Here is a 26,688-nt window from a genome sequence, read left to right as displayed (position 1 = left end):
TAGATAGATAGATAGATAGATAGATAGATAGATAGATAGATAGATAGATAGATAGATATATAGATAGATAGATAGATAGATAGATAGATAGATAGATAGATAGATAGATAGATAGATAGATAGATAGATAGATAGATGTGTAGCAAAATAATCAGCTGATCTGAATTTTTTTTTCATTATGTTTGGGCCAGTAATAAGACAAAATGAAATATCTGGGTTCATTTGAACCTCTAGGTTCTTACTTGGTGAGTGTTGCTGCAAACATCATCGGAGAGTCGTACGGAAATGCTACGTGATCCCAAAGGCACAGGCACAGTACAGAGGAACAGACCGTAATGGAGAAGCTCACAACTGAAGTAGAACCGGATCACACATTAATCGGTTGGAGCGCGATTCTCTGATGACAGTTTAAAGAGCTCATGAGCTCCAAAATAAATACTTCCTGTCTGTTTTGGGACAGACAGGAAGTGCCGCTTTTCAAAACATTCACCTAAATACTGTGACTTTAACCCTTTTGCGTGGAGGACTGTGGCAAATTATACAAGTTTTGCGTGTGTGGAGTCGGTTGGACCCCATTTGTAAACACATTAAACAGTTTCATAGCATAAACAAACTAAATGTTGTAACCGAATTAACTTGTCACCACTTCAAGTTTGGATGTCAGCTGTGGTTGTTTGCAGAGGTTTGTGTTGTGATTTAAGAGTTTTTGAAGCTTTTCTGTGGTAACATGTCTGCTTGTACAAATAAGAGGAACAAATACTTGCTAATGCACTTGAACTACTGTATGACTCACAAAAGCAGTAAAGATATGATGTATTTGTAATCTGATATTGAGAGAAGGAGCAAAATAAAATAAAAAAATTCCACAGAAAACCCTTCCCACTTCCAGAGAAATGCCGCCTCATTTTTGCTTCAGGTACCAATGAAATAAACCAGAGTCTGTGCTTCGACACTTTCACTCTGCACTTATTGTTCAAACGTTGATCTCTACAGATGATAACTAAAACTGTTTGCTTTTACATTTCCCATTAATCTTTGCGGGGTATGATTTATTACAAAATTCATACCCCATAAATTCAAATGTCATGTCAGAGCCACAAACTATTTCATTGGATTTATTTATTTATTGTTTTATACCAAAATAAATTGTAACTGACAGTTACAGTTTTCAAAAATTTCAACATGTGGAAAGTGTCTGCATCTGTGTCAGACATTAAATAAAATTCAGTTCAACCACGTAAATCTACTTTGTGCACTTTTTTGTTTTTAGATTTACATATTCAGAGACAAGATTTTGCACGCTGCTCTTTGCAAAATAGCTCAAGCTCAGTCAGACTGGACACCAATTTTCAAGAGAAGCTTTGGACTTAGAACAATTCTTATACACAGAATGGAGGTAAATACAAATACACATTTTCAGATTTTCTTTTTGTAGACACTTTTGAAAAAAATGTTTCCATTCACTTCATAATTATGCAATACTTTGTTGGTATATCAAATAAAATTCCAGTAAAATACTTTGAACTTTGTGGCTAGAAGATGACAAAATGTGAGAAAGGGGAATGCATTGTTTTGACAGACACTTTGGGACTAAAATGTTTTTTCTTCGGTTACAAAGGACGGTTGTTCTCGCTTGGTTTGCTGTTGTCATAGTTAGAATATTTGCAGATAATATAAAGATACAACAAGTCTTCAGACAAAGCTGAAGAGGAAACACAGGCGTCATTAATTTGGCAAGTAGTCACAAAACCTGCAAAACCGAAAGCAGCAGGTAATGACGGCTTTTGAAGGTTGCACATAATTTTATATATGGGAATATACCTGAATAGAAGTGCACACCACACTTTGAAGATTTGTATTTTCAAAAACCCTTCAACTTCACAATTAGGTACTACCTTGTGTTGGTCTGTCACATAAGATTTTAATAAAATACGCAGATGTTTATGGTTCCTACAATCTGGAACCTATGAGCTGCTATTGTTATATTTGCATGACAAGAGATTCATCATCTAGTACGCAAACTCCCCCCTCCCTGTTGGGTTTATAATTGAATTATAATTATATAATTCAATATAATTGCAAGTTGCAAGTGCAGTAAAAACAGAAAAAGAAGGAAAATTGAGGCAAAAGCTAAACACAGCAGGAGCTTAGCGCTTTTATATTACCTGATCTTGGTTTGAGTCCAAACACTGTCAACGTGGTGCTGAAATCAGCGTTGCGCAAACCCTCCTAAGGACACAGACGTTAGTTGGACTCAGAATAGATAAGCTTTAGGGGGGATGTGCACACACCAGACAACCAAACCCACCTCACAGTCTTCATTACCGCTGGAATTTTTACGAGCGCTCTGACACTTGTACTGTCAGGAAAAACAAAACATTTTTATGATTAGTTTTTTATTTTCTTTTTTACCACAACTCTATTTGATATGCACAGGAGGAGACACGTAATACGTTTTATTGCAGTAACATCATTTCCCACAGTAGAAAATTACGACCTTTAATATGAGGACATTTATCTGGTAAAGTAAAAAAAATCCCACAACTATTTGTCTTTGCACAATGTTTTTAGATCCAATATTTTCTTTTGATCTCCTTTCCACTCTTGGAAATACACTGATAAGGTTGACTTTGATTCTGGTGTAATATTTCTGTGTTGATTTGGACATGTGCTTTGGTCACTGTGCTGCAGAAACACTTAGAAGGGCCATTTTTTTATATTTCTAGGAAATAATAAAACAAGAACACAGGGAAATAAAATAAAACATTAGAGAGGAAGAAATCAAGAAAAAAGTAGAAAGAAATGGGAATGGAAGCGTTAAAGAAAAAAATGAAAGAAGGAATGAAGAGAGAGAACAAAGGACACAAGAGAGGAAATAAAGTCACGATGAAAAAAGCAATTAAGAAAATAAATAAAGGAAGGAATGAAGGAAGGAAAAGTGTAAAGGGATAATGGAGGATAGAAAAAACAGGAGGAGGGTCACGTGACTTTTATACAATGAGAGGGAATAAAAACTGTAAATACAAATCCTTTTTCCAACTCCGATTGGCAGAAAACATAAACATCACTCTCCAGAGATTGCAGTTTTTAAATAAATACTAAATATTCAAGCTAAAGGTTGGCTTTTCCTAAAATTGTCCATGTGATATTCCGCTAGTACACAAAAATAATCTAATATGTGACATCTTTGCATGCTTTTGTTACTAGATGGGAAGAGATGCTGTAACTACTACATGACAGCGTGCTGTTGAGAAGATGCACGTTAATTAATTAAGCACAGTGACTGAAATCACACGACCATGACAAAATACTAGGAAGATTCAGCCAGCCTTGTAAAGACAGGTGTAGGTAACTGGATGCTGTTGCATGGCCACACCTTCAGGTAGTCCTTCCTCAGGTACTTGTTCCGCCTGCGGTCTTCGTTCTGGTTGAGGACGGGAGGAACTTCGGGCCACTTTGGATCGCAGTCTGACTGTTCTGATTTCAAGCTCCCATCAAAGGAGCAGGAGGAGGAAGGCTGAAACACACAAAGTTAACATTTAAATCTCTCCCGCTGTCGGACCAAAACAGACAGAAGTGCGTGAATTTTGGTATAATTGTGCGTAAGATCTCTCTGTACCTGCCCACTCAGCACTGAAGCGCCGCTACTTCCTTCATCCAGAGAGGCGCTGAAAAAAACAGTACGAATAACATTAAACAAAAACCTTTTCACTCATCCAACAGAATAGAAAACATCACAGGAGGCGTAACAGATTAACCTGATCGAGGCTTTGATAAGAAATTAAAACATCAACATTGTGCTGATTAGTTGTGCGATCAGCCTTGAATCAAATCTGAGACAATTTCAGCTTCGATCCTGCATTTATTTTGTCTTTTCTTGTAATATTTTATTCATTTTTATCTGTTTTTGGTTGGATAAAATCAGCCGCTTCCCTTTAAGATGAGTAAACTTCACGCGGTGGATTTGTGGCTTTTCTGGCCGACTGTGACTCGTACCTTCGAGCAGCCTGAGGTGGGGGCCTCGGTTTGCTGCTGGAGCTCCCTGAGTGACTCAGAAACCTGCAAAGAAAAACAAGCACATGCATACTTAAACTTATGCTAGTTTACTTCGCAAGTAAACTGGTAAAACAGCCGTGCTCTTATGAAACGATGCAACTCCGGTAATTCATTGGCAATGACACAATGCTTTTCCAAATGGCTTAAAATACACACTGCCGGATATTCGCTGGAAACTTGAGCAACATGGGACAGCACCTAAAGAGTGAAAGTGATAATGCCACCTTTGTGTAATGTTTCTTTTAACAATGGCACTGATTCACATCACAACAATTCAGATACAACCGCCGCGAGGAGACACTCCTTGGCAAGAGTGACATGCAAGCCGGCTGTGAACGATTAAGAGGGAATAACCTGCGTACCTGTGTGCCCTGCCAGTCACCCTCCGCCGGTGGATCAAACTCTCTGCTCTGCAAATTAAGGACCGTCGTCTAAGACATCAAACAAGCCGAAGCAGAAGGAAGAGAGAAGTAGAGGAACATCAGAAGTAGGAAGAGAGGAGACAAACGAAAGAGATAGAAATGATGCAGCAATGTTTGGGGAAACGAGGGGAAATATCGGCCAGAGTGATCAGAGACAGAATGACACCAAAACACTTTGGCTTGATACAAGCACACTTTAATGGATTTCTTAAAAGTTATTTCTTGTGATAGAGCAATAGAAATAAATACATTTCTTTGCATGAAACAGATGTGAAACATTGTTTTGAATATTCTTAGGCGGTACCTCTGCAAACATCTGAACTCTGAGATTTATTTTGTTTTTGTTAAATAACAGACGTTCAGTCAGAATGGATAGTCTGTACACACAAATGTTCAAGTCACATTATTATACTTTTCACCTGTATTTCTGTGAGCGTGTTTAGAGATTTTCCCTGAATTATTTTGACGCTTCTAACGTTTAGCTCCATCCATCCTCCTGTTAACTCTAACTTTCACTAAAAATCTGAGTTTCTGAAAGAGCAGGAGTTTTTAAAGAGACAGAGGCCTAATTTGAGGGCGTTAAATCAGGAAGTAAAACTTATATAACATTTTGATAACAAATGAAGGAAACATAGTTACTTGATTATGCCATATAAAGGCACTATGAGCCTGGAAAACTCACAATACTGCCCCTTTAAAAGGTTCAAGAGAGAAGAATATTCTTTATCACCTTTGTGCTACAACCTCAACCTCATCTATACGCACCTGCTTGCAACATAAAGTAGAGCGAGGAGCAAGGAAGAGAGTAGAAATGTAGGTTTACAAAAAAACGATGAAGATCTGCCATGTGTGTCGTCACGGCGACTCCCACCCACCTGTTCTGCTGTTCCTGCTGCAGAAGCTGCACAGCGATCTTCCTCAGATCCAGCACTTCTTTCAGCTCATCATCCTCTTCCTCAGCAAGCTGGTCCTTATCAGAACTGTGAGGAGACGAGCTTCGAGTTTACATTAAAATCTGTATTGCAAACTTTAAAAACACGCAATTCTGGGCCTGAATTATTAAATTAACTCATTCTGCGTTTAGCCATCTAATGTACGGTTTCGTAAGTCAGGAGGACTTCACATGACTGCCTCGCTGCAGGTTGCATTTGTTAATATCAGCAATACGTGGGGTTGTGTGTACATAAAGGAAGCCAAACCGCCACATTAAATTAAACTGGCAGCTGCAGAAGCTGGAGCGCGCAATCTATATCTGAACCAGACGATCAAATGAGAAGACACCGTCAAGGCCACTAGAGAACTGGGATTGTAAGCGTTTATCCTTATAATCTGGGTTTTATTCAAGTTTATTTGAGTAAACGTTCATGCGTCTGAAACTACTGCAGGATATATAAACATCAAGAGAGAGCAAGAATAAACATGTTTTAAAAAACAATGTGTAGTTACACTTGCCTGGTTCTGTTTATTCCCATTACTCCAACCCTAGTGCAGCAGACAAAGGGCCAAAGTATAAAGAAAGCAAGGTTGTCTTGCTTTAAGCCATATCTAAACAAATGAAAATGCAATAAAAATCCCTCCCTCCACTTTCATGTTGTCAGCTCGATTGCACAAGCATTTCAGTTTCTACATGTCGCTTTTGACGCAGTGTGGATTCATCTTGAGCATCTAAATTTGCTTTTGAATGCTGAAAAATCCAAAATATCGCTTCTGTCCACAACTTTGAAAATAACACCAGAAAACTACCGGAGTTAATTCAATCTGCAAATCAAACTTTGAGTGACACAGAGGAACTCTCCCTGATCCAACAAGGTCAAGTGGAAAACCATTTTCCCAGCCAAAGTGGAGGCAGAAACTTCCCTTTCGCATCGGTCGACTGCTCAGAGAAGACATTTGTTGTGACACTAGTTTTCTAGGTGAGATCTTGAGATTTGTGATGGTCACTCCATAAACCACTTTGCAGCTAACATGGCTGTATTTTTGGAGTTATTGTCAATTTGAAAGACCCATCTTTGCCTGAGCTTTGAATTTCTGGCCGATGCCTTGAGATATAAACTCCTCCCAACACTGACAGGGGCAGAAAACACTGAACTAAAACCCTTTTCAAAGAGCTTACAGGGACCGTCTGTGTTTGGTTTATCTCAGTTTGAATCCAACTGTTCTGCGAATGCCTCCGAGGTTTGATAGACTCTTGAGATTGCAAAGATTATAAAGTTGTCATAATAAATTCTTTAACACCTTTTCACTAGAATTAAAAAGCATGTGAATACAAGAGTTAAGCTCTTCATGAAGGACTACTCTGTCTCCAGATTGGTTTTCTTATCTTGTGTGTTGAGAAGCACCTGTCCTCTCAAACCGTAAACACACGATCTCTGAAACAAAATGCGCTCAGTTGTTCCTCACGGTTATCAAAGGCAGATGTGTCACAAACTCTCTCTGACTTCTGGAAGTTGAGTCTGAGTGCAGCGGAGAGGAACGTGAGATAGTGAAGAGAGAAACAGGGATGGACATTTTGGCTCTGTCCAGATGAGACGCACCAACCGGGAAGTACGCCCAGCTGAGTTAACAAGCGAGTTTGACCCTCTTGTCTTCAATGCAGCTGGGTGTTTTTATTCACAGAAGGACTGTTTCTGGATTACGTCCAACTAGGTTCTCAAAAAGAGGAACTGCCTAATGATCAAATCCTTCAACGCCCGTGTCGAGACCACGGAGGCCCTCCTCCCCAGGCGAATTGTTTTGAAAACCTTTGCCAAAGCTAATTCAGACAGAGATTTTTTTGATAAGGTTAAAACTGTATTAGCTAAATAAAACGTAAACAATCCTTCTCCAGCATTCTTGGTGTGACTAATAGTTTAATTGCTAATTCTTTTAGCGATTAGATCCAATATAATCACTGAATTGAGAGTTAATATCGTCATAGTAGTTTCCTCTCATTCCTTTCATGAAGTGCACAGTTTAGGCTCCCACACAAAGAAACTGTTCCCTTCAGAAAGACAAACTTGTGATAGATTTGAGAGTTATCAAATATAATTAGATTTAATGAGATTATAACATGTGCTGACGCTACCCAGGCATTCTCTTCTCTACATATGTAAAGTTCTGAATCTGAGGAGTGCTGTAAAGTTCTCCCTTTCAATTTTCTAATATTATTTTTATTCTAGTGACTGGTCTAAAACAGGAAACATTTAGTCCGACTTAAAGTCTTGATTAAATGTTTTTAAGCGTGCATATTTTAACTGTATTTTGGTTCCAGTCTCACTGATTAGAGCCAAAGTCAGAGGACAAGAGATGCACCACTCAGAAATGAAAATATCAATGGAAATTGAACAAAGTATCAGCAGCAGTTCTGCCAACACTTCTGGCTCCAGTGACTCTATAACAAGCCAGTGTTGCTCAACAGGAGCGTTTTTTTCCCCACGTGAATAAATGAATTTGCACGAAATGGTTGGGTCTTACGTAATTTTTCACCTGCAAGATTGACACCTTTTATAGTCGCAATAAATATTGAAAATGTTGCATGATAAACTTTTAGCATGAAAACATAAAGACAATCTGCTAAGTAGTTTTGAAAACAATATGATTTCTGTAAAATTAACAATAACTGGCTGCTCACCAGTTGATCACTGATGATGCACCATTAGAAGCATTTTCTGCCAAATGTAATGGGTTTGTCCTGGATCTGAACCCTTAGCAGAGGTCGTGCTGCAACGTGCAGAAAGCGGTTTCACGTTTCTTTTTCTTACTTTAATTTAAAAGGCCCTCCCAGAAAGGTAACTGGACCTGAAGTCCCTCTGTCGTGTGCACGAACGCAAACATCCCAACGCATCCCAACTCAGGCCAGCACGCTGATTCAAAGCTTAAGTTCAAGTTCAAACAATTTATTTCTGTTTTTAATATCGTTTTCTGAACTTCAGCCAACACATTGTTTATTTTTCCTGCTTTCTGCCATGGAATACTTTGCAGACACAACACATGACGATGACTTGATTTTTGTAAAAAAAAAAAAAATTGTGTCTTTTGGATGCTTTAAAACCAGTTTATGTAAATGAATTTCCTAATGAAGTCTGCATGTGCTTCTGTTTTGGCCAGTGACCTGGATGCAATGGCCGGATCACACTCCAGTGTTTCACTGGAACACTCCCAGTTTTGCTCTGCAAGCATTTGGCCATGTGTTGTTTAGATTCAACATACAGCGTCTATCCAGAGTTTCGTCCTTTGCCCGACTTCTTGTAGATCTTGGAATAACAGAAGAGCATAATTCGTCTCCTTTGTAAGGCTCTAAGAGGTTTTGACATTTAGATATCATGTGAGTAAACTTATGTTTAGTCCTTTCTGATCTGCTGCTTCCTTTCATCAGGTTGGGCTTAATAACTTCCCTGCAGTCCTTTGCCTGTTTCAGCTCCTGTAGCCCTCTGTTCATATTGTTTACATGGACAAAGCTATCTGACTTTTATCAAAACAGGAAAGAACAGAATCAAACTCCAGATTCAGAGTTCTTTATATAAGTCACTAATGTTTACAGCATGTCAAAACAACAGCTGCACAGCATCTGTACATGCTGGGTTTTTTTTTTTTTCTTTGTAATGGTGCTACAATTCGTAGTGCTTTGCTAAATCAGTTAACTTTTTCACTGTCGTTATGTAATGATCACAAACTTTCAAGAATTTTATTGGGATTCTGAGAAGCAGACCAACAGGAAGTTGTTTAGTGGTTTTAAATATTATGAGAAGAGTACTAAAAATGAGAAAAGTTTATTTTATCTACATTTCCTAGGCTAAATAAAGAATAAAATCCAACGCTGCTGCAGTTCATCGCAGTATGAATGCAGCTGGTTTGTGAAGGATTTAGAGGTTTGTTGGGAAATATTAGGAACATGGATACGAAAAACAAGGCTAGAGAGCACAGAAGCTGAAACCCTGGTAAATACTCCTGCAGCTGTAGGTGTAGTGTTAAAGTTTAGATTAAAGTCTAAGCAGCCAAACTTTACACACAGATGCTGAATTTCAAGTATGACCAAGTATGCACTAATTTGCATGGAAAGGTATGGGAAAATGTGGAAAGGTTTGGTAGCCATACCCCAAAAGGCTTGCATATGTAACTGAAATGAGTTCTGACTCAGGATGACTAAAACAATTCAGGCCACAGCTATTTTTTCTTTGTACATGTATTTTTTTCTTCTTGCCATCACTTTATGTGAAGTTTCAATGAGTAATAAAGATTTAAAAAAAAGAACAGATGTTGTGCCGTCCTGTAAGCCTGCATCCACAGGCAGTGAGTCACTGACGTTTTAGGCATTTGTTGTTTCCAGCGAGCCCCAGCAGTTTTCACGTAAAAGCGGTGCGTGCTCATTTGCTGAATAAGAGAGTTGAGGGATCAAACTCACCCGGACTCCTCCTTCCAGCTGTCTTTATCTTTACATTGTTGGGACATGTTTAAAACTTTCTCCAGCTCCTGAAACACACCCAAAGCAACACTGCATGAGGGTCCGGACAGCAAAACTTCTCGATTTCTTTCTTTTTTTTTTAAGATCTCGAAGAAAACACAAACAGACAGCGGTACCTTTATACAAGACACATGGCTGCTTTGCTGCCCGTCATTCTCTAACAGAGCAGGATCCTCGTCGGGGTTGGGCTCTATAAAGTCATACAGATCCTGATCTGATAGAGGGAGGAAGCATCCGCGTTCGTCACACAACTGTCACATTTTAGGCACTTCATTCTACAACCCCCATGTGTCTCTGCTATTGCTGTCAAAGGGAATGTGTGATACTTATTTTGGGTAACCTTTGCAGGAGTCCATTTTGGAGAGCAGGGACAGAGCGTCGGCGCGGGCCGTCTCTGAGACCTGTGAGTGGAGGCTGACGGTGTCGTCGTCTGAGGGCTGCGGACGACATTCAGAAACAAAAACAGCCTCATTAGAAATGACGTTTTTGTTGCTGGCGATGCAATACAGAACATGCGTTAGCGTGGAAATGACACAACGTAAAGATTCCTTTTACTTTCTATATATAACGTATTTATTTGTCTTAACCTCCATCAATCACTAACAGACGTCTGTGCTACGCTGCCTTTGACATGTTGCAGTTCCTGCGCTCCGAGGCACAAACTGAGACATTACCAACAGGTGGGTTACATGTGGTTTGATTCCCTCCACAATCTCTCCTGTCTGCTCTGATTCATTTTATTATTCCAGTAAATATTTTCCGCTGCCATCTGCCGTTTCTCCACGCAGCGTTGTAGTCATACACCGTTGAAACCTGGCGTTTGCTGACACGACATACAAAGACACATATGCATTTTTTTCCACACTAACTGATGTGAAATCAATGAAGTTTTCCAGGTTTAGCTGAATTACCAATATTGTTTTTCTATTTGCTAAATCCCAGAGTAATGAGAGAATTTGTAAGGCAATTTTTATTACTTTCTTCAAAGTCAAAATGCAAACAAACTTGCTTAGTATTTGGTATCTTTGCCCTTAAACTGTATGATTTGGAATATTTTCTCCAAATAGCTTCTCACAATAGTTGGCAGGAATTTTGGCCCATTCCTCCTGACAGAACTGGTGTCGGCCATGTTGGTAGGCTGCCTTGCTCGAGTCGCACACGACTTTTCAGCTTTGCACATAATTTTTCATTAGGACTGAGATCAGGGCTTTGTGATGTCTGCTCCATAACACTGACTTTGTAACCTTTGTGCCACTTTGTAACTAGTTTGGCTGTTTGCTTTGGGTCGTTGTCCATTTGGAAAACACATTTGCACCCAAGCCTTTACTTCCTGTCTGTCCAGAAATGACGGTCTTTGTCCCTGTGTGCATTTTCAAACATGAATCTGTTCCTTTTTTATGTTTATTTTGAAGTAATGGCTCCTTCCTGGCAGAAGGACGGGACTCGTTTCACTGAGGATAATTACACATTCTTATCATCTTCAGCCAGAGTCTTCACCAGGTCTTTAGTTTTAGTTTTTGGGTTGATAAGCTCATTTGGGACCAATGAATGTTCCTCTCTGGGATTTTTTAGAGTGTATTTAAATGTTTGATCTTGAAGAAAGTAATAAAAAAATTGCCTTCTCATTATTGTAATCCTTGGTAATCCTAAATTATCAAAAACAGGAAGCATTTTATCTGATTTCATGTCAGACAGCGTCAAAAAAACGCAGATGTCTTTTCATATAATGCATGTAAACTTCTGATTTTAACGGTGCATGTTGTGCAACTGACGTTTGACGTCTCTATTATTTCCTTTTTACCCTCTGGTGGTTCATTTTAATTACCACCTTCCATTTTTTTGCTTCAATATTTCTGTGCCTGGTGGTTTTATTTTTGCAAGTTCAGAGCTAGACTGACAACTTAAAGACACCGATGTTTTTCTCTTCATCTCTGTCTGATGAGACCTTGTGTTATATCAGCTACCGCAGCCTAGGGGTTTTTCCGTTAATTATTGTAACCATGAAAACAACAAACCAAGTGAGAACAACAAACCTTTGACATCAGAGTAAAACACTGTAGTCCTAAAGTGCCTTGCAAAATGTGCATTGCACTTTTCCCACATTTTGTCATGTTCCAGCCACAAAGTTCAACGTATTTTATTGGGATTTTATGTGATAGATCAATGAAGTTGTGCATTATTAAGTTAAAGGACAATGAGAAAAGATTTTCAAGATTTCCTACAAGGAGGAAAATTGGTATGTGAATTTATTTTTGATTCTTAAAAAATAGAAAGAAACTTAAGGCTGTTTGAGACTCCTGTTTTTATCTTATAATAACCACGACCATCGCCCATCAATGTGTTTGAACTCTGACCTCTGTAGTAGACAGCCTCTTGTCACCATTGTCACTACCAATTCCAGAGTCAGGCCCATGATTCTTACTGGGATAAAAATCTTCCATGCTGGAAATACACAAAACAGATTGAAAATGTTAAAAGAATAAACTACTAATTAGGTTTGGATACATATAATACAACATAATGATGAATCTGTTGTTGCCTGTCAGTGAGGGGCTGTGGAAGACATCGTTTGCTGAGCGTCGGGAGGTCCAGGGTGTCTGGCTTCTTGTCCGTCCTACAAGCCTGGATGTTCAAGTACTTGAAGATGTGCACTTTGCCCTTAAGGCAAATCTGAAACGCAGAAAATCCAAAACTCAACTCAGCTCACTGTGAGCCTGCCGCTCCCAATGCAGAGGGAATGATCTCCTCTCAACCACTAGATGGTGCTCTTGCATCAGGTTCATTTCATTCTTGTTAGATGTTTACAGGTAAACATAAGCGCGTCTTACTTCGTACATGAGCACAAACACGACGCTGGAGTGAAATGACACACCTGTGCAGGAGGAGACTGCATAGGATTGTTGTCCAGGATGATGTACTCCAGCTGCCTGAGTTTCCTGAAAGCTGGAGGAATCTCTGTGATCTTATTGCAGGAGAAGTCAAGTCGGATGAGAGGAAGATCTGCCAGCTCTGAAAAGGAAAAAATGACACCCTGACACAAACAGCAGAATGTACAGAGGTGACAGGAACGTAGCGAACCCGCTTTTCAGTTCGCTACGTTCTGAAACGTAGCGAACGTTTCAGAACGTTCGCTACGTCGAATCCATTGGATTCAAAAATCCACTGGATTTTTGAATCCAGTGGATTCAAAAATCTCACTGGATTTTTGAATCTCACTGGAGATTTTTATTTTTATTTTTTTTTGCAAGTTCAAGTTCAAGTTTATTTTTTTTTTGCAAGTTCAGAGCTAGACTGACAACTTAAAGACACCGATGTTTTTCTCTTCATCTCTGTCTGATGAGACCTTGTGTTATATCAGCTACCGCAGCCTATCCAGTGAGATTTTTGAATCTCACTGGATTTTTGAATCCAGTGAGAGGATTCAAAAATCCTCTCACTGATTTTTGAATCAGTGAGAGGATTCAAAAATCCTCTCACTGACTCTCACTAAACAAAATCCTGTTGTTTATAAGTCACTGAAACACCAAAACACATTAAAGTTGGAAGGTTGCAATAGCAACCTTCCAGACCTCTCAGATCTTCTGGTTCTGGTTCTGCTCTGCATCACCAGAACCAAAACCAAAACATGGAGAAGCAGCATTCAGCTTCTGTGCTCCACAAACCTGGAACAAGCTTCCAGAAAACTGAAAAACAGCCGAAAAACTGAGCCTAGACTAAAAACCCACCTCTTTAGAGTTGAATGTTGTGGTTAGTTTTAACAGTCTTTATGTTTAACAAAAATCACAAACGTGGAGGAGTGTAAGTACAACCCTTAATTATCCAAATAAATTCTGACTAAATATGAACCCTGGTGGATTTAACCCTCTTTAGAGGACATTTTCTAACTTTCTCCAACCTAATAAACCTCATTTCTCTTTTCTAAGGCATTTAGGAGCCTGAGTTGCTTTTACCATGATGCATCATGGGAAATTACTGAAGCCACACAGACGTTTTAAAAGCATTTCACAACCTAATAGAGCCCAGGCTGTAAAATCGTTTGTTCTCAAAAATCTTTATGTCTCACCAAATGCAGATATTTCAACACTGACGACGTCTCAGGTTGCATCACCAAAGTAAACCAGTGGAAACGGTTGATATGCAGGTCTTAAAAGGCAACAGATGCGTTTATTGCGATCGATCTTAATGGGTTTTTATATAATAGTCTGCTTACGGCTGTGTCAGCAGTGGCTGAGAACAATTCCTTCAATCTAAATTTATTTTGATTAATAAAAAAAAGACAGAGGAAATGCAAGGAAAAACAAACACAATGGACCTGGTAGAAGGAGGCTTGCCTGCTGAATGTAGCTGGTGTTTAAAAAAAGTCGATAGGGCCCCCTGCTGAGCAAATCGATTACCAGGGAGGGTGGCTGCAGTCCTGTTGACCTTAAACTTCTGGATAATATGTGGAACTGCAGTCACATCAAACCGCATGGATTTGGTCCTGTAGCCTCTACCTTTAAAATGCTTGATTACAAATTTATTTCTAAGACTTTCAACATGTTGCAGGAAGCTGGAATCAACTTTCCGTATCATCACTGCACCTACAGATGGTGGCCAGATCTTGTTAAATATACATATTCTCAATAATATTAACATTTCAACTCCCTGTAGAAACAACACTGTCTTGTAGATCCTTGTTAGAGCTGATTCAACAGTAAGAAGTAGAAAAAGAAAATAAAACTTGACTTCCTGTAATGTAGGGCCTGGTGTAGAAAATCAGGGAATGTTTAAAGTATTAGACTAATTGACATACATGAAAAGGGAATGAATTTGTGTTTTGTTACGAACGAATATGGGATCCAGTTAAACTATTTCAACACTCCAGTAACAGTTTAGTTCATTCTGGTCTTGGTTCTAGGGAAACTGCGAGGAGGATGTTTTTTAAAGGAGTCCCGGGGACTGAGGTGCCAAACCCGTTTGATGTCGTTTGATCCAATGACATTCTTTTCACAGTGCTTTCCATTTCATGACAGTTTTAATTACTTTCTGACAGCTTTTCATGAGCGAACCTGCCTATAAAAATAACCAAGCTGGCTTCCAACTAAACTCTGTCAGAAAGTAGATTTACTATCCACTCAATCAGATTCTCGCTCATTCATCCGTAAAATGTAAAATTATTTTAACAAGTTGCATTCCTCTTGAGTTATGACTTATGTCACACAAATCAAATTTTTAATTGGTCACACAACTATGAATCAAGTTTAGAAATTGAAAGAGGGATTGCAAAAGAGAACAGACAGCAGACATGACAGGAAACACAAAACAAATGCTCCCAGCCAAGTGTTTTTTGGCTCTAAGAAGGTCAGCCACGCTTGCCAAAATCCACAACGCGGTGCTCCCACTACGCAGCCGTAACTCTGTAAGAGCTGCACGGTGAGACACCAACAGAGCATCGCAAAGTGATCACTGACCCTCGGGCAGCATGTGAAGACAGTTCTTCCTGATGTTGAGTTCACGTAAGGCTTGGAGCCTCCCCACCTGTGCTGGCAGGACCTGGATCTCGTTGCAGCTCACGTCCTGGAAGCGGAGGAAAAATGTGGGAAAGCAGAAATACTCTTAACTGTCAACGTGCATCACGTCATCGGGTCAAATGCACCGATGCCTACGCAATGCTCACCAGCTCCATCAACTCTTTGGCCTTGCCAATCTCTTCAGGGATGGATACCAGCTTGTTGTTGCTCACAAGCAGGACTTTGAGGGGGAGATTGAACAGGTATTTTGGTAGAACCGACAGGAGATTTCGGCTGTGGAGGAAGATAAAACATTGACCTACATATCAGAACTGAGCATAGAGGTACTGGGAATTGAGTTTCAGCATAAAAAGAGGAATTGTCTCCTGTTCGTGCGGGCTTGTTTGTGCGCAAAAAAGCAGAACAAGCACCTCTACGTACACATAAAGCTGCAAAACATTAGCTCTTACTTCGACTGAATGCAATAATAGAAACTCATGGCTCACCTGATGTCAAGATAAGTCAGCATCTGCAGATTGATAATGGCTTCAGGGATGGATTTGATGCAGTTGTGGTAGAGGTTGAGTGATTCAAGTGGGGCAAAGAGACAGACCTCTGGGGGGATCTCTGCCAGATGATTCTTGGATAGATCTACAGACAGAAACAGAGAAAGTGTTTACTTCCAACATGCAGAGGTAGGATACCCATAAAAGCCCTTTTATGGTTCAGGCAGCATCCCTAGTGTTTGATTTAAACCCAAGAGGCCACGAGGTAGAAAGACAGATCAATACATCTCTGTGACAGAGCAGTGGCTAACATGTCTGCTTCATCGAACAATGGTCTAAAATTACAGAGGAGTCTGAAGCTTTGACTGTCTGAGTGCTGCTACGGCTGTAACATGTCAGCGCTTCTATCATTGACCTGGGAGGCTCACAGCCTTAGACTGGAGCTGAAGTCTTTTTCTTTGTTGGAAAGCAGCAGGTCTATTGTGTACTGTTGAGTTGATCATTTGTGGTAAAGCTAAAGAAATTGGAGGCCTTTCTTCTTAATCATAACGTTCAATTTGCTTAAAGCGCCTGTCTGACAGTAAACAGAGCCCAACCCATAATGTTTATGTGCAACCCATAGATTGCACATCCATCAGTCCATCAATTGGCTACATCAGCTCAGTCTTGCAGAGTAACTGGGGGTTGGTGCCTGCCTGTAGCGGTTACTGGGAAAGAGGCAAGGTATTCTAAGCAGATCACCAGTCCAATTTGGAAAGACCAGTTAGTTTGGACTGTGAGAACTGAGAGAACCCAAGCAAGCACAGGAAGAACGTGCAAACTTTACGCAGCAGACCAGTGTGCCAGAAAGCTAGATCAGTGTCAGAAATGAAATCACTTAAATGAGCTCTTCAGTTTCTGGCAAGAAATATTCTCTAATATTCAGCTACAACTCTTCAAGAACCTTGTCGGCAGCTAGAAAAGTATGTAATGTCAAATGGTAATAGCAAAGGGAAATTAATCCGATCATTTTCTCGTATGTATGTAAATATTTTACTCTGTGTATCATTTTAAACTGTTTTATGGAGAATATGTCTGCTGTGGATAAAATTAAAATCAATTTGTTGAAGTTGTTTGTTGTACAACAAAAATAGTAGACAAAACTAGTATATTTATGCTAGCAAAGGATGTATGTAAACACCATACACAATGCTAACGACTGCAAAGAAAAGTAGAACTGAAAAAAATAATGCATATATCAATGAACCACATTCTACAAAAACAATACTTTAAAAACTGTATTCCTGCACATCTGTTTTACATTTGAGGCCTGAGGCTGAGCTGCTGCTGTTACCTGTAATGCTGCAATGGAGATAGTGGGTCTACAATCCAATCCCAGTAGGATTAAGTCAAATGGCCTGGTCAGATCTGACAGGGCTGTTTGATGTGTTGCCTTTAAGTACAGGTAATAGAGAGGTGATTGCTGATATTAATTTATTTTTGCTCACTCTCACAAGCATTAAAGGAAGAACCTCCTGCAGTCTGCAGTAGGTTTTGCTCCTTTAAGAAGATAAAAATCATCAATTTGAGTCAGCAGATCTGCAGAAGGAAACAAGCTCCCTCCGTGATGGCTAAATTAGAGAATATGTGTTGTGGGAAGCTGTGCATGAGAGAGAAGATTGTTGTTAGTCAGCTGATTTTGCAACTCCAGATTGCTTTGCATTAGATTAAATAAGCCAGTAATCTTCATATGCTGACTGAACCTTATCATAATAACATAAAGTAAATGTTTAAGCCACTGCAGTTTCATTTTGGTAACACAGGCAGAGAAAAACAAACGAAACTGAATTTTAACAAGCTAATAATGCCGATTAAAGAGACATTTACAAATCACTGTGTCCTTTTTTTAAATTAGCATTTCAAGGCTCAAGATACTGTGGAATTCACATCAGCTCCACTTGTGACACAAACAATTTGAGTTAAGATAACTCAAATTGTCCTCCACTTTATATCCAGTGATATTCAATAATTATATAGTAGTCATAATAGTAGTAGGATTGTGTGTGTGCGGGCTGCCATACACTGCAAGCAATCATCTTAAAACAATAGTTAGCTAATAAGCTAGCAAGCTAGCATATATATTTATATATTACTACAATTCTCTGACCTCGTCTTTGAAGGAATTTAAACCTTGATACCAGTATTCAAGCCATTCCCAGTGCTTAATCAATTTTATTAAACTCAGTTCAGTCCTTGTGTAAAAGTGAAGAACAGATAGTTGGTTTGAAGAATAAGCTAATTTATGTTTCCTTCCAGTCATTGTCTATATGCCCTCTTATCTTTGCAGGGTCATAGGTGTGAGGGAAACAGTCATCGGGTGAGATATAGAATAAATCATGTAAATACCACCATATTAAATAGAAAATTATTCTGCTGCCTGTGTTGTTTCTCAAGGTTCCCAAATCACCTAAGATATTTCCATAAACAGTCTTGTACATACACAAATAACTTGTTTCCATTTACAGCAGCATCCATCCAAACAGGATTCCTTCCATTCACCTTCCAATAAACATTGATTTAATGGGTAGAAGTGTGGGTTTGGGTGCGTGTGCGTGTGCGCAAGTGCACAAGTGCACAAGCGCGTGAACAATCTTATTTTCTGAATTATCTCCGGCTGACAAGATAATTAGAAACCCTCTGCAAAGAGCTGCGTGGCCTCAGATAAACAGAGAGCTTTCAATTATTCTGTCCCACCACACAGAAGACCCCCATCCTTTCTACTGAACGAGTAAAGACTGCAGCGCTCCCATCGTCTTAAAACCAGTCATTACATGTGGTTACCACTTTATTAGACAATCAGGCTGTGTGCGCTAAAAGCAACCGCTCTAGTTTGGTTTGGATTCGCTTCACTTTTTAACAAGATTTGATCAATTTAGAAACCCTCACCACTAATTAACAGCGAATATATTCACAGACCTCTCAGACCTGAACTCTTAACAGCAACCGGTGAGCAGAAGGAAGAAGCGAGCGATGGCGCAGTCAGTAGAGCAAAGACAAAGCAAGTGAAGAGCTTAAAGGAAACAGAAATTACCACAGGGAGGAACACCTAATGGGAGGTCATGGGGTACGCTCGCTCTCCATTAAGAGTGGCTGCAGCCTCTCCCTGAGGCTCTCATTGTGATGATGTAACGCAGCTGTACACAGACTATCCACCTGCCCCACAACTGGGGATTCCTGCTTAGCACTGGAATCATGAGGGCTGATGATAGCACGATACGGGAGGAGGGATTCAGGGGTCTTTTGTACGCGCGTTTCTGTCTCCTCCTTTTCCAGACTGTGCACCATCTGCAGGCCGCAGCGGGTCTTTAATCCACCTGCTGGTTTGCTCAGAGCTCCCACAGGACAAAGCCTATGAGGCAGAGGAGCACTCCATCACGGATCCACTCCGCTGCACCCTTTACGCTGCATCGGCAATACATTCATTAGGGTTGGGAGTGCAGATAATACCCTTCCTTCCTGTGACACAGCAGAATCTCCACTAAGAGATATCCTATCAAGGTTTAAAGGAAGCTAAATGACAACAAGCATTACTTTTTTATGAAGTACCTAAAAAGGGATTAGGAAGAGGTAACAGATTAATATTGAACAGTGAAGGCACAAACTTCCTAACGGAAAGAAACAGAATAATTAACCTGTGGTTAATTGTCAGGACCCTACAGCAGAAGTGACCAGCCTGTCTCTCTGGTATCCAGTTGCTTTTGTTCCTACTGGTAATATGGGTCTTTGTCTATGGGGCCACTGTGTCAGGGGGCTGCTCAAAAAAATGATGAACCTTCAGGATGCCGTGTATTGCTTATTAGCACGTTCACTCACTGTGGAGTGGGTGTTTCCACGTATCATGCACACAGTAAGAACAGTAAGAACTGGAAGAAAATACAGCTGCGTACCTCAGTGGTTAGACGTTTTAAGGACTCTGGATTTCATCTGGTCAGTTCTCTGATGGTTCAACACTTAGTGTGTTTATTAAAACACAGTTTGGCATTCATAAAAACACATTTGCACAAACACAAAAAACAGACTTTTTAATGCATCAAAAGAACCACAGTCAAAGACAGGAATACAAGCAAAACACACATTTGATTGGTTAACACTGGACTGCTTACTTTTTACAGATTCTTTAAAGCAGAAATCAGTTCGAGGGACTATAGTTTAAATCATAAGAATCCAAAATAGGTCTCATTTTGTGGTCCGGTTGACTGACAAAGTGTAAAATAAATATCCATCTGACTGAAAATATTCCATTTGTTGTGTTAGTCACACATTAACTTGGTTCATGTCCAGATCAAATACTTCAAGCACACTTCGTAAAATATTTAGCTGCCTTCAGGCCGTTTCTAGATTTTCATCTTTTCTCTAATCCAGAGTCTGTAAGCGCTCGAGGGCATGTGAAGGAATAAAATATAGGCTGAACACGAAACTCTGCAGACTAAGAACACCAATTCCCACATGTCTCCGAATCCAGCCCAATTCAAAACATTTAGCAGACTGTCACAGCAGCACTTGTGCAAAATCTTTATTATTCATCAGCTGCAATGCTTTCCTGAAAGTGTGCGAGGACTGTAAAGGGATTATGTGACCATGCATGAGTAGCTCACTCAAAACTTAAAGGAACAGAAGCACCTACTTGTAGATCTGCAGAGTTGCAGCTACGGTAGCCATAAGAACTACAAGAATACTGCGTCTTGTCCCACTTTTAATATCGCAAAGAACAGCTTGCCACGCATTAACTATCAGCTGGTTTATTCTAAGAAACTTAATGCACATTTTGCATGCCAACAAGGTATTCAGCCTTTTGGATGGAATAGAATAGATGATAGAGGAGGAACCATGGAATTACTGCAACTGGTTTTATCATTGCAGTTTTTATCAATAATATAATCAATAAATAATTTTTCACATGTAAAATGAGCTAGTTCTTTTAAGAATCTGAACTTGAAATGCTTCATACATAAAGAAGACGTAAAATACCGATGCCAAAGAAACTGCGTCTCGTTCTAAACATTTTTTAATTGAATTGGAAAAATGGTGGATCTGTTATTATTTATTTGTTCTGACAGTAAAATTCTAATGTTTCTGTTTATTTTTGGGCAAAAAAAATCAACAGACCATCTGTCACCAATATGACTGATTAAAAGCCAGGATTTATGGCTGGATACATGAGACTCGCGTCAAACGCAAGTAAAAGCAATGACACTTATTCACTCTTTGTCTAATCTTTCCGTAATGGTTCTCACTCATCAATGTCAGATCATTTTTAAACATTTAGTGGTTTGTTTATCAGTCGACCAGTGCACAGGTTAGCTCTGTAATATATTACCATGACCTCAATACTCCTCCTGTCGTTGAGACGATAGAATCAATCAGAGCTGCTGTAACATGAGAGCCATTAATGAAATGTTACACCAAGGTCTAAAACAAAGGTATATTTTAGATTTTCTTCTCCAACAAGCTCTTGAAATATGATTTTTCTGCCTCAAGCGCTGTAAATAATACAACATATGAAGTCACTGCTGACTAAAGGACCACTCATCTGAAGACTAATGGAATATGGTTAAATTTTGATGTCAGTATAAAAAAAAAAAACAACTAGCTTGGTAGCTCAGGGTCAGTGGGCGAGAGGCGGCAGACACCCTTTACAGGTCGCCAGTCCACCGCAAATACAAAACGTGATATTATTTTAATTTGTAATAAAAAAATCTCAACTGAACAATTTACTATCTATACCTATAAAAAAAATAATTGCTTATATTTCTAAAATAAGTTCAGTTCTGAAAACAAAAGCAGTACCTGAAGTTATAACTCTCAGAATGAGTCCTGAAGATTAAACCCTCGACTGAATCCTGTTGTGTTTTTAGCAGCCAGGTTTCCCAGAGCCCTGTGTTACGGCTCGGCCTTTTTTATTCTTTTGTTTGCAGATAAGAGGCCCTCACAGTGTTTGCATGGGTTGATTATTAAATTAAGGAATTTGGCCTGGTTCGTGACCTTGTGCAGAGGTCAAACTTCAAGATTCCAAGATCTCAGGAATGTGGTGACGACACATTGTGGGACTTACTCTGTTCACTCCACACTAATTAAAGGTACATAAGCTAAGCACATCTGTTTCAACAAAACATGTTGTTGTAGCTGTGAAACCCCTGAAGCAAACTCCCTCATTTGATGATTAAAAAAAAAAAAATCACACTCTTCCTAATTCGTTCCCATTCATTTCACTATTGGTTTAATTTTAAAACCTTGGCATATAAAAGGAGGCTGAGAGGTTTTCTAAATGTAGAAGGATTCTGTTTACAAACTAAGGTAACACTTTATTTGCATAATACTGTCATAAACATATCACCTGTCATGAACATGAAGGAGTCTTCATTAATGTTTGACTGTTATCATGAAGTGTCACTCTGCCAATAATGACACTTTTAATGCAAAGTTGTACTAAAACTTCCATTAATAGTCATAGACATTCATGAAGACTCCTTCATGTTCATGACAGATGTTATGTCATGTTTATGACAGTATTATGCACACTCCTTCAAATAAAGTGTTACCCAAACAACAATCTCTATCATAAGCCATTTTTAGTTATATACTGTGCATTTAATAATGTACTACTTGGCATTTGTTCTACTCTATAAACTTGAATGCAAACCATGCACCTCACTCTCCGTCAGTCGGGAAAAAGTACGTTTCGCATTTTGTTGTGTCACAATCACCAACTTTAATGTTTTTATTGGATTTTGATGTGACAGACCAACACAAAATGGTGTATAATTGTGCAGTCAGTCTGTTTCCTTTGTAGTTATCAGATGTGCACAACACAAATTTGATCAAAGTTGGAGGGAAGTTGGATGAAGCCAAGTACAGGCAATACTAACAGAAAACTTGTTAGAGACAAAAGACTTAAAGTCTTACAATCATAAAGAGACGGTTCATATCAAAACATATTTATGTGCTGGAATATGTGGTAAAGGCTTGAAAATTGATGTCTACAGATGCTCTCTATCCAACTGTAGACTAAAACAAACTCCCCAGCACTCTTTGTGCTAGGTGGTTGTGTAAACTCACAAAACTCTTTATAATGTTTAGCATCTGGATCAAAGCCAGTAAAAGGCCATCCAACCAAACACAGCTCTGGAGAAAATTAAGAGAGCACTTAAAATGACCAGTTTCTCTGATTTCCCTCTTTATAGGTAAATGTTTGAGTAAAATGAACATTGTTCTTTTATTCTATGAACTACTGACAACATGTCTCTGAAATTCCAAGCAAAATTAAGTATTTATTTGCAGAAAATGATAGTCAAAATAACACAAAAAAAAGACGCAGCGCTTTCACACCTCAAATAACGCAGAGAGAACAAGTTCATATTAACTTAGAAACAACAAAACTAATGTTTTAACTCAGTTCAGCAATCAACATTTGGTGGAATAACCAGGAGGTTTTCAATGGGGTTCAGAGGAGTGGGCTCTTCATTTTTTCCATTCTTCTTAATACCAACATTGTACATGCAGTGACAATTGTGATTCATCATAATGCTGCATCAAAGCAGTGTAAGCTTGTTCTGTTAACCTGAATATCTGGCCTGTTTGTTGTGTTGCTGTCCTGCACCACAGCACAAGCTGAGGGCAGCGTCACAGAGAGCTGCTGCTTTTTCTCATGGGAAAACAAACTGAGTGGCAACAAACTGCTAGTTGCGCACAGCAAACAGGCACTCATGTGTCAGATAGCCTCTCCGCTCCAGCTGATAGGCTGACCTACAGAGGTCGCCTGTTAGTTTCTGGAGCAGCCATGTTTTAAAGTAAAACAAAACACGTCATAATAGAGTTAAGGTTAAACAGACGCATATTACAGCTGTTGAAAGAGGACCTGAAGTTAAAGCAATTCATTTTTAAGAGCAACGTGTTTGTTTGCAGATGGAGAACAATTAAAGCGATCACTTCTCTCAGATTAGATGCAAACGAGTTTCTTTCATCAGTTAGTCTGAAATGCAGGCATGTAACACCTTTTGTTGCTGACATACAGGGCGGCGTTGATGTCTTTGTGCAAGTGAAAGTGTGACTTCCCTCTGGCACAACCCTTTATTCAGAGCACCGACACACGCTGACATGAAATGAAAGTAAAGACACAGCAGTTTTCTCTGTCGCTGGATTAGGCTCTATGGAAAGCAGAGGCTTTACAGGCGTGAAAATGTCTGTTTATATCTCTGATTTTCATACCTGGAATATGCCATGCTCTGGAGATAACAGATGACAATCATAAGTCTGGATTTAGATCAAAATGAGCTCATTGTTACAACAGCATGGTGAACAAAACACCCAGCGTTTTAGACAAAATGCAGGCCTTTGAGAGTCACTTTATTCTCTCTTCTTGTTCCAATCTGGAATGAGAAATAGTTAACAAAGCCAATCGGAGCCTCTGAATAAAAAGAGATATTTCACTAAATCTTGAAGCTAATTTTCCTGCTCTCGTCAGAAGCTCATTATTTTTTATACAGCTTCTGGTGCTTCTTTTGACTTCAGATGTGTCATTAAAAAAAAAAAAAAAACCCTGCTTCGACAAACTCCCTGGGGCAGAGGGGTGTAACGCAGGCCAGGGGCTCGTCAGAGGAATAAGCCGCTGATGATAAAGTGTCGCCATATGGCAGGTGGACACATCAGAGGACGAGACATTCACTGTGAGAGTCAGCGTCTTCTGGATAACAAGGATAAAGACTGACAATGTTTTGTAATAAACATTTTCATGAAGACTATCTTAAGTTTTGCTTATTTAATGAGATTTTTTTCCGTGTTTGAGCAGAGGTGATCAAAATGACGTCAAAGTATTTGTATTTGGTACAGTAAAAAGAAACCGTGCACTTTATCTTACACTTTCCAGGCTCTAATTTATGTCAATACTTTTAAATTTAATTTCTGTTTGTCTACATTTATAATGCAAATTTTACCACCAACTGAAAAAGTCAATGAATCAATCAATCAGACGAAAAATTATCCATTTTCTATTGGCCCATCTCTACTTACAGATAACATAATTAGGAATAAATTCAGCTTTTTTGTTTGAAAACCAAACCTATTAGATTGTATTATGCAAATTGTTGATAAATCTCTGACTAAACACCATGAAATCTAGGTATTTTTACTCAAGGTTATCCTACCTTGAGAATCTCATTCCCGTCAGGCTCTCATGTGCAGCGCTACAGAAGCCCAGTGCAAACCCTGAATGCCAAGTAAAACTTAGTATGTGTGCTATGGCTCTACTAACACAGCAATAAGAGAACGTGACTGACCTACTGACTGACCTGACTGCAGCATAAGGTCACCTTTCAGGCAGAAACCATTAATGAACAAGCCTAGAGAAAATATAAAGTCAGACCAGCTCCCCTCTTTCTGTTTGGCACATTCTAAAAATTTATGGATCTATATCAGCAAAGGCATGCAGGCAGCCAGAGGGGTGAGGCTCTGAGTACCCTTCATCTTTTGTCTGCCCAAAACGAAGAAGCACCCTCAGTGCCACATGCATCGCACAAAGGATACGAAGCGTGCTAGGAATGTGTAACTTGGTTCATTCATAATTTGCTTCCTGGTGCAAAATGAACTGAGCCTTCAGTCCAAAGCGCTGCACAAGCGCCTGCTTGTTGGGTGCGCCTGCCGTCTCATTCATGTCTCCAGGGGAGATATAATAATGAAAGCTACTGGCGTCGGGGGGAAGGCACTCAACAGAGTCCGCGGAGGAGCGCAGAGGTCTGATATATGACCCACTGGACGGTAAATACAACGAAGATGTTAAGGTTTAACACAAGTCAGTCCAGCTTCCCCCATTTAGAGGCTGCGCCCCTATCCAAGAATAAAAAATATAAAAAAAAGGGGAGCAGAAACCCACGCACAAAGCGAGCATGCTGCGTTCATGACCCTCCCACCGCTCTGATTTGGATCCGCAGGCTCCAGAACAGCGACTCACCTGCTTGTGTCGTATCGGTGAGATCGTAGTTGATCCCCGGGTACTCCCTCAGCTTCCTGCCGCTCAGGTTCAGGATCCCTGAGCTCACGGCATCTTCCAGAGCCCGGTCCAGGCTGCGGGCAGTGTGGTGCTGCTGCTGCTGCTGGTGGTGCTGCTGTTGGTGGTGGTACTGGTTGACACCCGGGCTCCAGTGGGGTCCGCTGGGGCAGTCATGGTTTTGTAGAGCAGTGACAGCTCCTACACCTCCCTGACCAGACGCCATTTTCGTAAAAACAAAAAAAAAAAAAAGGAGAAATTACTCGTAGAATAATACGAGCGCACAGCGGCAGTTTCTCCGCCCCTGCGCATGCAGGGTGCGTTCCCCGGACCGACGCTAGGGGATGGGCTTCGGAGGTGATGATGATGCTGCTGCTGTTGCTGCTGGTGATGATGAGGATGAAGAGGAGAAGGAGGAGGATGATGCGGAAGAGGAGGGGGGTGTGGTAGCCATTTTAGGCTTTAACCCCCTTTTTGCCGCCTGGTTTTAGAGGAAGCAGAGCACTGCAGGAGGCAGGAATCAGTCACATTTTCCACGACAGTGGGTGATCATGTTACGTCCTGTTTCAAAATAACATTTAAAAATAATTTTCTGTCGAAATGCGTCTTATCCCTCTAAACAAAATTACATTAATCTTTACTTTTGCTTTATCCATATTACAACCAAAACCACGAGTTTATTTTCAGTTTATCTTGTGAAGTTGAAAATTATATATATATATATATATATATATATATATATATATATATATATATA

At 39.7% G+C, this 26,688-nt stretch overlaps 1 protein-coding gene across 2 annotated transcripts in view; it reads right to left on the bottom strand.

Annotated features, from left to right (window-relative positions):
- Nucleotides 1-26,411, bottom strand: part of lrch2 (leucine-rich repeats and calponin homology (CH) domain containing 2) — a 44,761-nt gene extending 18,350 nt beyond the window's left edge. Inside the window, exons 1-17 of one of the 2 annotated variants that reach the window (XM_015030617.1) lie at nt 25,896-26,410; nt 15,914-16,058; nt 15,575-15,701; nt 15,369-15,474; nt 12,791-12,927; nt 12,458-12,588; nt 12,273-12,360; nt 10,259-10,355; nt 10,035-10,132; nt 9,859-9,926; nt 5,354-5,458; nt 4,419-4,487; nt 3,997-4,059; nt 3,620-3,668; nt 3,377-3,517; nt 2,309-2,359; nt 2,166-2,229 (exon numbers count right to left, since the gene is read on the bottom strand). In XM_015030617.1, coding sequence (XP_014886103.1) covers nt 2,166-2,229; nt 2,309-2,359; nt 3,377-3,517; nt 3,620-3,668; nt 3,997-4,059; nt 4,419-4,487; nt 5,354-5,458; nt 9,859-9,926; nt 10,035-10,132; nt 10,259-10,355; nt 12,273-12,360; nt 12,458-12,588; nt 12,791-12,927; nt 15,369-15,474; nt 15,575-15,701; nt 15,914-16,058; nt 25,896-26,157 — 1,801 coding nt within the window. In that variant the 5' untranslated portion in view covers nt 26,158-26,410. Of the gene's footprint in view, nt 1-2,165; nt 2,230-2,308; nt 2,360-3,376; nt 3,518-3,619; nt 3,669-3,996; nt 4,060-4,418; nt 4,488-5,353; nt 5,459-9,858; nt 9,927-10,034; nt 10,133-10,258; nt 10,356-12,272; nt 12,361-12,457; nt 12,589-12,790; nt 12,928-15,368; nt 15,475-15,574; nt 15,702-15,913; nt 16,059-25,895 lie in introns of both variants that reach the window. The other variant, XM_015030618.1, reaches the window with a different exon arrangement.
- Between the last annotated feature and the right edge of the window lie 277 nt (nt 26,412-26,688).

Source organism: Poecilia latipinna, unplaced genomic scaffold (genome assembly GCF_001443285.1).
Source record: "Poecilia latipinna isolate Pla-1442-1.1 unplaced genomic scaffold, P_latipinna-1.0 Scaffold187, whole genome shotgun sequence".
NCBI lineage: Eukaryota > Metazoa > Chordata > Actinopteri > Cyprinodontiformes > Poeciliidae > Poecilia > Poecilia latipinna.
This window is presented reverse-complemented; position numbering and strand designations above follow the sequence as displayed.